General features: G+C 45.0%; 2 protein-coding genes and 1 long non-coding RNA gene across 5 annotated transcripts in view; 2 read left to right on the top strand and 1 right to left on the bottom strand.

Moving 5' to 3' along the window:
- Positions 1-5751, top strand: part of LOC105260155 (protein shisa-9A-like) — a 48566-nt gene extending 42815 nt beyond the window's left edge. The window contains 5 exon segments of the mRNA XM_045038560.1: positions 1230-1374; positions 2250-2326; positions 3887-4025; positions 4996-5086; positions 5581-5751. Of these exon segments, the coding sequence (XP_044894495.1) occupies positions 1230-1374; positions 2250-2326; positions 3887-4025; positions 4996-5086; positions 5581-5620 (492 nt within the window). The 3' untranslated portion in view covers positions 5621-5751.
- The window catches only part of LOC123380411 (transport and Golgi organization protein 1 homolog), a 207520-nt gene that overhangs the window by 106572 nt on the left and 88651 nt on the right, over positions 1-12297 (bottom strand). The window lies entirely within an intron of this gene.
- Positions 6384-9145, top strand: LOC123380420. 2 transcript variants are annotated; one of them, XR_006586157.1, is made up of 3 exons: positions 6384-8601; positions 8822-8901; positions 9045-9145. It is a non-coding gene; the product is annotated as an uncharacterized LOC123380420 (long non-coding RNA). The 2 variants fall into 2 exon arrangements; XR_006586156.1 differs by having other exon boundaries at positions 6384-8901.

The following is a 12297-nucleotide window of genomic DNA, read 5'->3' on the forward strand; positions in this document are numbered from 1 at the left end:
CCACCTTTATGGCTTTTCCCTTGTGTTCAAAATAACAACAACAGGAAGATACACTGTACTCTATAGCAAAGTCTCTAAGCTTGTTGACTCCTAACACACTACCTCTCTGTGGGATCAGTGTTGTTGTTATTTTCCTCTTTCTGGTCTCACTATTCATGTGTGAAGACTGTCTGTTCATTGTAAACGTGAAAAGACTTCCCTCCATCTTTATATTGTGTGCCTTGTACAATTTATGATGGTTTTAGACAACGTCATTGTCATAACTCACCACCTTCACGTCTTCATGGGTAAATGAAGTGTTTGGAAGCCTTTCAAGCAGTATCTTAGGTAAAAGTATTCTGAACACAAGGTCCTTCAGTTTTATTCATATAAGCAGGTTCTCTTGTGTCTCCAGTCAGGGTTAGAGCTGATACCATCGCTCATGACACATCCCTGGAAGTGTATACCAAAGTCAAAACACATTTGCATTAATTCTGTTTCCTGAATGTCTGCCTCTTTTTTCCCATACGATGTGTTACTCTGTGTCTTGTAGTGTACACAAAACCAGAATTCCTTATGAATTCAGGTGAACACTTGGGGGCCTAGTACTCATTGATGTGTAATATGTTCCGCACAGCAAACATTTCCTCAGGTCCCCTACAAGACTCCAGGCATCCCCAACTCCCGAGTGGTTTCTTGGCCTTTGACAGCACTTGCAGAAAGTAGGAAGACCTCTTTCTCAGCGAGGGAAGCAGAGGGGGCCAAGAGTGGGGCCGGCAGGCAGAACTTGTCCCCAAGAGTAGCTGTGATTTCATGTGCAGAGAATGAGCTGTGTATTTGCAGTCCATTTTTCTGTGTTCGGAATAAGCCAAAAACAGAGCTTTTGCCGTCCCTGTAGTGGAGGGATGCAAAGTGATCCTGGACATGGATGTCCGCCTGTCTGGAATATGCTGCTTCATTAGTTTGGAATTACTTATTTAATCCTGTAAGATGGCATCATTTTGTTCTAAATTCTCAGACCTGGGCAGGGACATGTGGTGACAGTAGTTTAACCGCCTGCGTTTAGTTGCCTAAGCTGTAGGTGGTACCCAGTGGCAGGGACAGAGTTTTCAGGTACTGATGCTACTCTCTCGGATCCTGGTGGCAGAGAAGGGGGCAGGTGCTGACCCGTACTTCTATGGGTTTCAGCTGCTTTGGGGATTGGTTCTCTTGTGTGGCATCTGCACATAGCTGTCACTTCTGTTCTGCAGGGCAGTGTGGATCCGTGGCGACCTCCTCCATCAACTGGAAGATTCTGCACACCCTACCCTAGAGGCCACCGTATGATCTCCTGTGCACATCCACCTCCTGTGCCAGGTTCGGGACCATCCCGAAACCCTCCACCTGCACCACTTGGTAAGATGATCTGGGCAGTATGAGTTGGCTTGCTAAGAACCTTCATCTAATTTTTGTTGTTGTTGAATCTTTTTTAAGAAATTTGTTAATGTTTATTTATTTTTGAGACAGACAGAGACTGAGCATGAATGGGGGAGGGTCAGAGAGAGGGAGACACAGAATCTGAAGCAGCTTCCAGGCTCTGAGCTGTCAACACAGAGCCCGACGTGGGGCTGGAACTCACGCACTGTGAGATCATGACCTGAGCCGGAGTCGGACGCTTAACCGACTGAGCCATCCAGGCGCCCCGTAGTTGAGTCTTGTACAAGGTGCAGAGGTGGTACCACAGACCATTGCAACGCAAGGAAAATGCCTGCCATCATCACCACATTCCTTGAGTGTCTCACGATTGACTTATCATCCTTGTGTCATTTCCCCCACCTTGTGTTGGTACAGGTGTCTCTTGTGGAGATGGAATGGGGCTGTATGCAGAAAAGCAGGCATAGCGCTTCAGCAGATGTGTGCCATACACAGTCCATGTGCTGGGCGGTGGGAGGCATGAGGCGCAGCCTAACGTATATCCATCCAGTTGAGCCCCAGTCATCCACAGTTGTTTGAGGAGTTATGAAAACACCTGAACCAGGGCTTTTATGGGTCTTCATCAGAGTTTAAAGAATGGCTCTCCCTTTACCTTGGGATCACCTGAAGCATGTGGGATACCCTGTGCATGTGATTTGGGATCTGACTGGGCCAAAGAGTTTAAGTTGCTTGAGGAATGAGGAGAGTGGTTTTTGTTTTTTGGGGTTTTGTTTTGTTTGTTTTTGTGTTTTTGGTTTTTTTTTTTTTTAATCTCTGCACAATCTACTCAAAGCAGAATAAACCTCCATCCCTTCTAGGGCCTTTTTCAGATCCACATGTTGCTCCTGTGAGTAACAACAACACTGACTCTACCAAAAGGATCACGGAGGACAAGGTAAATGCTGTGGACATTTTCAGTTGTAACTCTTTGGCAAAACCCTCCTTTTTCTGTTCAGCGCTCTCTCCCGGCTTTGTGTCTGTTTTGTGTGTTGTATGATATGTCTGCTTGTTTTTCTCATTTTCCAAATGCACAGCCTTAACCCAAGTGTCTATGGGGTTCTCTACTTTCTGCCTGTCACCTCCTTGTGGAAGGTTTAGAACCAATCGTGCCTAGGGCTGAGCACCCAAGGGCTTTTCTGGTATATACCTGGAAATAACCCAGGGAGGAAGAGACCACACTCCACCTGGAAGTCTTTTGGCATGACTTATTTTTTCTGGACCTCCTCAGTGTGGAATCATTGCTCTTGCTGTTTCTTCCTGTTCTGTTTCTTTCTAGGGGATTAATGTGTTCAGAAAATCGGCAGTTATCCTTATGTTTTGAAAATGCAAACTGCCTTCACTCCAACTTATATTTTTGTATGTGTCATTTAGAGTGGTCTTAGACAAAGTAAATTTAATACCCATCAACATTCAGCCTTTTTTTTTTTTTTTTTTTTCTTTTCTTTTTTTTTTTTTTTTGTAAATGTGCTGTCTGGAATCTCTTCAGTTGTGCCCTGGGTATACATATTCTGAACTCCAAGAGGTGACATATTTGTCCTAGAAAACACGCATGGCTACATGGGTGGTGAAGAGAGACAATCCGTAATTACCTGCATTGTAATTCTCCACTGTGTCCTTTGTGTTCACATGAGCACGTTCTCTTGTGTCCTGTGTCACTGTTACAGGTGAAACATGGAGATGTACAGCAAAAACGAAAGTGTATTTGTGTTAATTCTGTTAGTTAGAATTTCAGCTTATTTTTTCAGAGAACAAAAGTACCCTGCGAGTTGTACTGTAGTTAACTGAGAAGTACCACTGAATGAAAATAAATTAGCTCAGCCTACCTAACATGTATAGGTAACATGTTTCTCTAAGAACATGCTTTTCGAGGTTCTCTGCATGACCTCAGGATCCCCATCCCCCAACATGTCTCTGTGCCCATGGATAGCACTTGCAGAGAGGAGAAGACCTCATTGTCGGGAGAGAAGCAGATCGGGCACAGGCGGGGGCTTAGAGGCAGAGCTTTGAGCCACGAGGGCTATGATTCCATGTGTGGAGCCTGGGATTGTCATTCCTTCTCAATCTGTAGTTCTTCACATACAAATAAGCAGCCTCTGTGGTGGAGGCGGATGCGGGGTGGAAGGCGATTCTGGACTTAAATGCCTTCCTATCAGGAATATGCTATTTTATTAATTTGGTACTCATTCCATAAATCCTCTCGGATAAGAGCTTGCTGTTCTACATTTGCACACATGTGGGAACACTGGTTTGTCCCCATAGCATCCGTTCCCCTCCCCCAAAGCTATAAGTGGAACTCAAAGTATGGGTAGAGATTTTGGCGCTGATGCTGCCCTCTTGGAACCTGGTGGTGGGCAAGCTGGCAGGAGATGAGCACTGCTTCTTTGGGTTGCCACTTTTTGCTGGTGTTGGTGCTTTGCTCTGTCCTATGAACATAGCTTTCTTTTCTGTTCTGCAGGCCATTATGAATGCAAGAGGGCCTGGTCCTTCCCCAGGATCGCCTTGCAGGCTGTCCCCCATGGACCACCCTTCACCACCAGTCACGGGCGATGGGCCACCTCCGCCTCCTCCCCCAGCTCCTCCACGTACTAAATTTGGTAAGATGACCTGAACTGGATGAGGGACTGATAAAGCGTATTCGTCTTCTTGGTGAAAGACTTGGTGGGAATGATGTAGGGATGCTTGTGAGGGCTTGGCAATTCAACTGCAAGCCTGCCTGAGGACAGTGTCACATATCTCAAGTTTCTCAGGACATAGTGTACAATGGGCTGTGTCATTTCCCTGTAATGAGGTCAGCTGTAGGTTTCTCTTGTCTACAAGAAAGAGGAGTTTTACACAAAGGCAGATGTATCAGGAGTACTGGTGCCTGTCTGAAAGACACAATGCTTTGAGCTCCGTGAAGGATGAGATGCACCCCTAAGTGTAGGTGCCTCAGGTGTCCCGTCTGAAAGGGGGCACATGCATTATATGACACAGACCTTGTGGTCACCATAGTGGAAGTACCAGTGAAGGATCCAGTGCAAAACTGGGGGAAACTTGAATCACGCAGGAATAGAAGGGAAGTTGAGCACAGCAAGCAGAGTTTGAGGAGGTGCAGAGGGGAGGGCGTTGGGGTCAGTAGGATGGACTTGGAGGCCATTTCTGGCAGGGCCCACACACTGGGAAGGGAGCATGAGGACAGTGTGAAGTCTGCAAAGGACTGCTGCACGGGTTCAACCACAATGTAGAATGCAGTCATCATCTCTGAAATGTCAACGTTACCACAGTGCACCTAGTTCATAATCTAAATAAAGTTTGTTGTTTCCCTTGGTCTTCTGAAGGGTCTGGACATGTTTGAAGAATGTTCTGGAAGATTTAGGAAATTAAACTTAGGAAATGCTTGTCTGCCTAAGTTAGCGTGTCTCAGTGAGACTAAATGTGAAGGCAGGTTGTAGATCAGCTGTGCCGCTTCCTTGGCCTTCAGCCTGAGTCAGACTCTTGGTGGGGAAGTCAGGGGTGAGGAGGAGCCGCCCCTGCTGAACTCTGGTCACCACACCCCTGCGTCTGCTGTCACCACCCTGCCTGCAGGTTTGCGTCTCCGAAAGTTCCCTCGCAATCTCCTGAGGTTTTGCCTGTGTTCCTGCTGTGTCAGCTCTAGGCGGTCATCTCAGAGCCTCAGGTTTGTAATCTGAGAAACAGGGACAATGTTGGTTTCTGAGGTCAGTACGATGAAGAGGTGAGAAGCACTTAAGGAATTTGTAAAATGTATGGGAGGAGTGGACACTCACCCTTCTCAGGGTGGAAATGAATGTATCTCCACACAGAAGGTCCTCAACAGATGTTCATTCAATTTCATGAAACTAAGAGTGTAATGCCTGAGGCTGAGAGGTTGGCAATCCCTGTTTCAAAAACTACGGCAAAGACCCCTGTGTTTTTTCTTTTAAAATTCAGGTCCTACTTTATGAAAAAGAAAAAGATAACTGTGATACTGTGTACATTCAGGGATCTATATCTAAGATTTGAAGACAGTCCTAATCCCTTAGAGGTACACACACAGATGCAGCCACACAATTAAGTGTTCATCCAAGGCCACAGATATATTGTTGAAGACAAAATACATAGAGGAGAACACAAGATCCCATTGCAATAACCCAAAATCTCGTTGCCTTACAGGAGAATGCGAACTTCGTGGACCCTGAACTATGACCAATAGGCTGTGGTGATGTGATATATTTAGAAAAGTTGTCTGGTATGCATATTTGACTGAATTCTTTCCCTGACCATTCCTGTCCCCTCTATTTTGTTTTTCCTCGTTTCCCTTAATAAACCCATCACAGTTCTGTATCTCTGTCATTATCTGCTTCCAGGAGGACCTACGGTCATTCTGTGTTGATGTACACAGTGTGACCCCTGTACACACGGTCACAAACAGGGAGAATCTACAGTAATAGGGGCAGAAGATAAGTGACTGTTTGAATTGTATTGACTGCACATGTCCCGCTGGTTCCTTCTGGGGTGGTGGCCACAAGCTTCCTCCAGATCTGGTGACAGTTGTGTTCACTCGTCAATAGATCCTCGCAAGCACGTGGCACTTCCTACTCACCGTGGTGTGTGGTGATCAGCAGGGCAGCTATCAGCCCCCAGGACATGGCTGATTCGTGATTGCAAGACATGGATGAGGGGTCAGCAGTGTCTCGGGTAGAACAGTGAGGAAACCCTGCATGAATCCACACGTTGTGGATTTCCCCACGTACCAGCTACCTCACGGTAGCACCAATCCAGGTGGGAGCTGAGGTAGACTCATGGTAGCAGTTGTGGGTGTGAGTCTTATAATGGCCCATATTCCTCTCAGTGTTTTCTGTTTTTATCTTTTATTTTGATGCAATGTTTATTTTTGAGTGAGAGAGAGACAGAGCACAATTGAGAGAGGGGCAGAGAGAGAGGGAGACACAGAATCCAAAGCAGGCTCCAGGCTCTGAGCTGTCAGCACAGAGCCCGACGTGGGGCTCAAACTCACAAATCCTGAGATCATGACCTGAGCCAAAGTGGGACACTTAAGTGACTGAGCTACCAAGTCGCCCCACCCCCTACTGTTTCCTTTTTGAGGGCCAGGCAGGGCAGAAGTCAATGACATGATACCCATTCCTTCCGCACCACCAAGGAGGAGTTGGGTGTAAGCATGTGACTCTTTCCGGGTCCTCAAAGCCCATGCGTTCTGCCCCAGAGCCCCTGACTCCTGCTTGGCCCTCCTTCCTCCCAGGTTATGGAGGCAACCAGCCTTCCATCCACGTTGGGGTCATGGCTGGGCCACCAAGGGCTCAAAATCTGGCTGTCCACATGCTTCCCTGCGGTGGCTGGGAACAGCCGTGCTCCAGTAAAGGTCAGCATGAGCAGCTTCTCTAAACAGGATTCTCATCCACTGTGATCAGGGCCTGAGCTAAAACATGACAGGGGAGAGGGGGACACAGGAGATGTGGTGCCGTTTCCTGGACAGGGCTGCACAGAGCAGAAGGCCGAGGGCTGCTAATCTCTGGATTCTGGATGGTAGGTGAGCAGTTTAAAACACCACAGCCTTCTCTTAGATCAAAAGAGAAACCTATATCTTCACCCAGCCTTCCTCTGATATGAAGAGATGGCAATTATTATTTGAAGGCACAATTATCTACCTATGAGTCTGATGGAAATGATTTCATCCATCTTCGTCCCTAAAGCACTTTTCATTGAAATTACCCATATAGAGGCAGGAAATTTATACCAGATGTGTAGCTCCCTCTAGATGCACATTCTGACCTTGTCCCATTTGTGTCCTCAAAGACATTACTGACAAGAAAAATAAGCTCTCAACATCAAGATGTTGACGTTAGAGAATGTGGTATAAATGGAATTTCATATGTTCTCAATTAGAAATAATTTTTGATGGTGAAGGAGAAATTAAAAATTTTGTCATTTTTAATTGAAATATAGGAGACTCACCATGTTGTATCAGTTTCAGGCATATATCATGGTGATTCCGTGTGTATACATTACGCTCTCCAGGTACCTAAGGGTAGCTATATTGCGAAAGCATGCAACGCTTTCTTACAGGATTGACGCTATTCTATGGGCTGTACCTTGGATCCCAATGAGTTATTCATTCCATAGCTGGAAGCCTGTATCTCTTTCTCAGAGGTGTCAACTTTTTTATTTAACCCAAGTATTATGGTGCTAAACACCATAATCTGTAGGTCAGCAGGTGTCTATTTCTGTGAATGCTGCTTAAAGCATTACACATGATATCATTACGTCAATAAATTCGGTTTCATTCTTCACTCAGTAAAAAGGAGAAGGAAAAGGTTTCTTCGTGTCCCAAGCAAGCCCTTCGGTAAGACCCTTCCCGATCAGGAGAACAGGCTTCACTGGACCAGCTGCACTCTCAGTACTTCCAGCTGAGCAGCCATGGCCTTGAGCATTGCGGAATTCCCATGGCGGCCGGCAGAGGGCGCGCACGCACCACGCCCAGGGAGGGGCCGGGCCTCTGCGTGGGCAGTGATGGCCTGAGAAGGCGCCCACTAACCAGGCTTTTCTGATCCAGGGCGCCTCGGGGCTGGGAAGGCTTCCTTGCTTCTGAGGACCCAGTGCCTCTGAGTGTGGGCAAAGAGCCAGAGCTGCGTTTCCAGCAGGTTCCGTCCCCGGGCCTGGGGGAGACCCTGGAGGCTTCGCAGCCCCTTGGCGTCTCCTAGGTGGTGGGGCTGAGTCCCGAGGCGGGGGAGGCAGGGCCTGGGCGGCTTCCCCGGAAGCGCGGGTGGTCGGTTGGCGGCACAGTCCCTCGCTTTTTCTGGGCTGTTCCGTGGTTTGTTCCTCATTTCCCCTGCCGGTATTTCCCTGGAGGATCCGTGGATTCATGGGATCCCGTGACGCCATGTCAGAGAGGCTGGGGTTGGTTTGTTCCAGGTCAGGCCTCTTTCGGGGGAGAAAGCCTGACCCAAATTCGGAGGAACAGGAGGCGCATTCAGTTGGGAAGTGAAGCCGCCAAATGTTGACTCTCAGGACCTTCTAGAAGAAGGAGCTGAGACCCACTCTCCGAGTCCTGCCGGAACCAGAGCGAGAGATGAAAACACAATGTGCCCTCCACATCGCACATGCTTTTATGAACTTTCAGTGGGGATTTTTTCCCAACAATGTTGTAGTCGTTGGAAACGACTGGAAACCTGACAGGTATGTTGTGTCGGGAACCGCCCGTTTCTTGAATGTTCAATAGTATTCCTGCAACAGAATTTGTTACAGTTATCCTCTCTTCTCTTCTTTGGAAGGAATCTCATCAATAATATCTTAAAAACATCCTCGTTACCTTATCCCCTTTTCAGTTGAGATTTGGCATGTTTTCTGATTTCTCATGAACTCGTGAACATCTGAAATACTTTTAAATTGATTGCAGTTTTACTAAAAGCAGATTCACGGCGTCCCTCCCAGACTGCTCATGGTCAAAGAACATACCAAGGCCACTTCTCAGTATGGGTAAGACTGTACCAAACAAACATCCTGAATCAATTTTAGAAGAAAAAGCCTGATGGTATTTTTTCTTTATGAAAATTGATGCTTAGATACCCTGTTCGATACATTTCCACTTTTTTTTTCCCCTTTCTTTCTCATTTTCTCAGTCAGAGATTCACAGACCTGCCTGAGTTTTACATTCACCACACATACTTTCAAGGCTCCTTTCTGTCCCTGTAAGAAAGAAGACAGACCTTCTGATGCGCAGGCAAGTTGCTGTAACTTCAAGATTTGTGGTGTACGTGTCTGTTAACTCCCCCCCCCCAGTTGAAAATATCACCCCACCTTGAGTACTGCCATAAAAAATGTAACCTATGTTCACCAGTATGATTTCATTTCGTTAGAGTGGATTTCTTCATTTGATATTTTGTGTATATGCATACATTAGATGTTTTAGTCCTGAGAAAATCCCACATGTAGTTGAAAGAAAAATGTACATCCTATATGGAAAATTAGGAGATTGCACATTAAATTCATAAATGTAGAATTTTTTAATGTTTTTATTTATTTTATTTATTATTTTTTAAATATGCAATTCATTGTCAAATTGGTTTCCAACAACACCCAGTGCTCATCCCAACAGGTGCCCTCTTCAGTACCCATCACCCACCCTCCCCTTGCTCCAACCTCCATCAACCCTCAGTTTGTTCTCAGTTTTTAAGAGTCTCTTATGCTTTGGCTCCCTCCCTCTATAACCTCTTTTTTTTTTCCTTTTCCTCCCCCATGGGTTTCTGTTAAGTTTCTCAGGATCCATATAAGAGTGAAAACATGATATCTGTCTTTCGCTGTATGCATTATTTCACTTAGCATCGCACTCTCCAGTTCCATCCATGTTGCTACAAAAGGCCATATTTCATTCTTTCTCATTGCCATGTAGTACTCCATTGTGTATATAAACCACAATTTCTTTATCCATTCATCAGTTGATGGACATTTAGGCTCTTTCCATAATTTGGCTCTTGTTGAAAGTGCTGCCATAAACACTGGGGTACAAGTGCCACTAGGCATCAGCACTCCTGTATCCCTTGGGTAAATTCCTAGCAGTGCTATTGCTGGGTCATAGGGTAGGTCTATTTTTAATTTTTTGAGGAACCTCCACACTGTTTTCCAGAGTGGCTGCACCAGTTTGCATTCCCACCAACAGTACAAGAGTGTTCCTGTTTCTCCACATCCTCGCCAGCATCTATAATCTCCTGATTTGTTCATTTTGGCCACTCTGACTGGCATGAGGTGATATCTGAGTGTGGTTTTGATTTGTATTTCCTTGATGAGGAGCGACATTGAGCATCTTCTCATGTGCCTGTGGGCCATCTGGATGTCTTCTTTAGAAGTGTCTATTCATGTTTCCTGCCCGTTTCTTCACTGGATTATTTGTTTTTTGGGTGTGGAGCTTGGTGAGCTCTTTATAGATTTTGGATACTAGCCCTTTGTCCGATATGTCATTTGCAAATATCTTTTCCCATTCCTTTGGTTGCCTTTTAGTTTGGTTGATTGTTTCCTTTGCAGTGCAGAAGCTTTTGATCTTGATGAGGTCCCGATAGTTCATTTTTGCTTTTAATTCCCTTGCCTTTGGGAAAGTGTCAAGTAAGAAATTGCTACGACTGAGGTCAGAGAGGTCTTTTCCTGCTTTCTCCTCTAGGGTTTGGATGGTTTCCTGTCTCACATTCAGGTCCTTCATCCATTTTGAGTTTATTTTTGTGAATGGTGTGAGAAAGTGGTCTAGTTTCAATCTTCTGCATGTTGCTGTCCAGTTCTCCCAGCACCATTTGTTAAAGAGACTGTCTTTTTTCCATTGGATATTCCTTCCTGCTTTGTCAAAGATGAGTTGGCCATCCGTTTGTGGGTCTAGTTCTGGGGTTTCTATTCTATTCCATTGGTCTATGTGTCTGTTTTTGTGCCAATACCATGCTGTCTTGATGATGACAGCTTTGTAGTAGAGGCTAAAGTCTGGGATTGTGATGCCTCCTGCTTTGGTCTTCTGCTTCAAAATTACTTTGGCTATTTGGGGCCTTTTGTGGTTCCATATGAATTTTAGGATTGCTTGTTCTAACTTCGAGAAGAATGCTGGTGCAAGTTTGATTGGGATTGCATTGAATGTGTAGATAGCTTTGGGTAGTATTGACATTTTAACAATATTTATTCTTCCAACCCATGAGCACTGAATGTTTTCCCATTGCTTTATATCTTCTTCAATTTCCTTCATAAGCTTTCTATAGTTTTCAGCATACAGATCTTGTACATCTTTGGTTAGATTTATTCCTAGGTATTTTATGCTTCTTGGTGCAATTGTGCATGGGATCAGTTTCTTTATTTGTCTTTCTGTTGCTTCATTATTGGTGTATAAGAATGCAACTGATTTCTGTACATTGGTTTTGTATCCTGCAACCTTGCTGAATTCATGTATCAGTTCTAGCAGACTTTTGGTGGAGTCTACCGGATTTTCCATGTATAGTATCATGTCATCTGCAATAAGTGAAAGCTTGACTTCATCTTTGCCAATCTTGATGCTTTGATTTCCTTTTGTTGTCTGATTGCTGATGCCAGCACTTCCAACACTATGTTAAACAACAGCGGTGAGAGTGGGCATCCCTGTCGTGTTCCTGATCTCAAGGGGAAAGCTCTCAGTTTTTCCCCATTGAGGATGCTATTAGGTGTGGGCTTTTCATAAATGGCTTTTATGATGTGTAAGTATGTTCCTTCTATCCCGACTTGCTCAAGGGTTTTTATTAAGAAAGGATGCTGAATTTTGTCAAATGCTTTTTCTGCATCGATTGACAGGATCATATGGTTCTTATCTTTTCTTTTATTAATGTGACGTATCACATTGATTTGTGAATGTTGAACCAGCCCTGCATCCCAGGAATGAATCCCACTTGATCATGGTGAATAATTCTTTTTATATGCTGTTGAATTCGATTTGCTAGTATCTTATTGAGAATTTTTGCGTCCATATTCATCAGGGATGTTGGCCTGTAGTTCTCTTTTTTTCCTTGGTCTCTGTCTGGTTTAGGAATCAAAGTAATACTGGCTTCATAGAATGAGCCTGGAAGTTTTCCTTCCCTTTCTATTTTTTGGAATGGCTTGAGAAGGATAGGTATTATCTCTGCTTTAAATGTCTGGTAGAATTCCCCTGGGAAGCCATCTGGTCCTGGACTCTTATTTGTTGGGAGATTTTTGATAACCGATTCAATTTCTTCACTGGTATGGGTCTGTTCAAGCTTTCTGTTTCCTCCTGTTTGAGTTTTGGAAGTGTGTGGGTGTTTAGGAATTTGTCCATTTCTTCCAGGTTGCCCAGCTTGTTGGCATATAATTTTTCATAGCATTCCCTGATAATTGCTTGTACTTCTGAGGGATTGGTTG

Source organism: Felis catus, chromosome D1 (genome assembly GCF_018350175.1).
Source record: "Felis catus isolate Fca126 chromosome D1, F.catus_Fca126_mat1.0, whole genome shotgun sequence".
In the NCBI taxonomy this organism is placed as follows: domain Eukaryota; kingdom Metazoa; phylum Chordata; class Mammalia; order Carnivora; family Felidae; genus Felis; species Felis catus.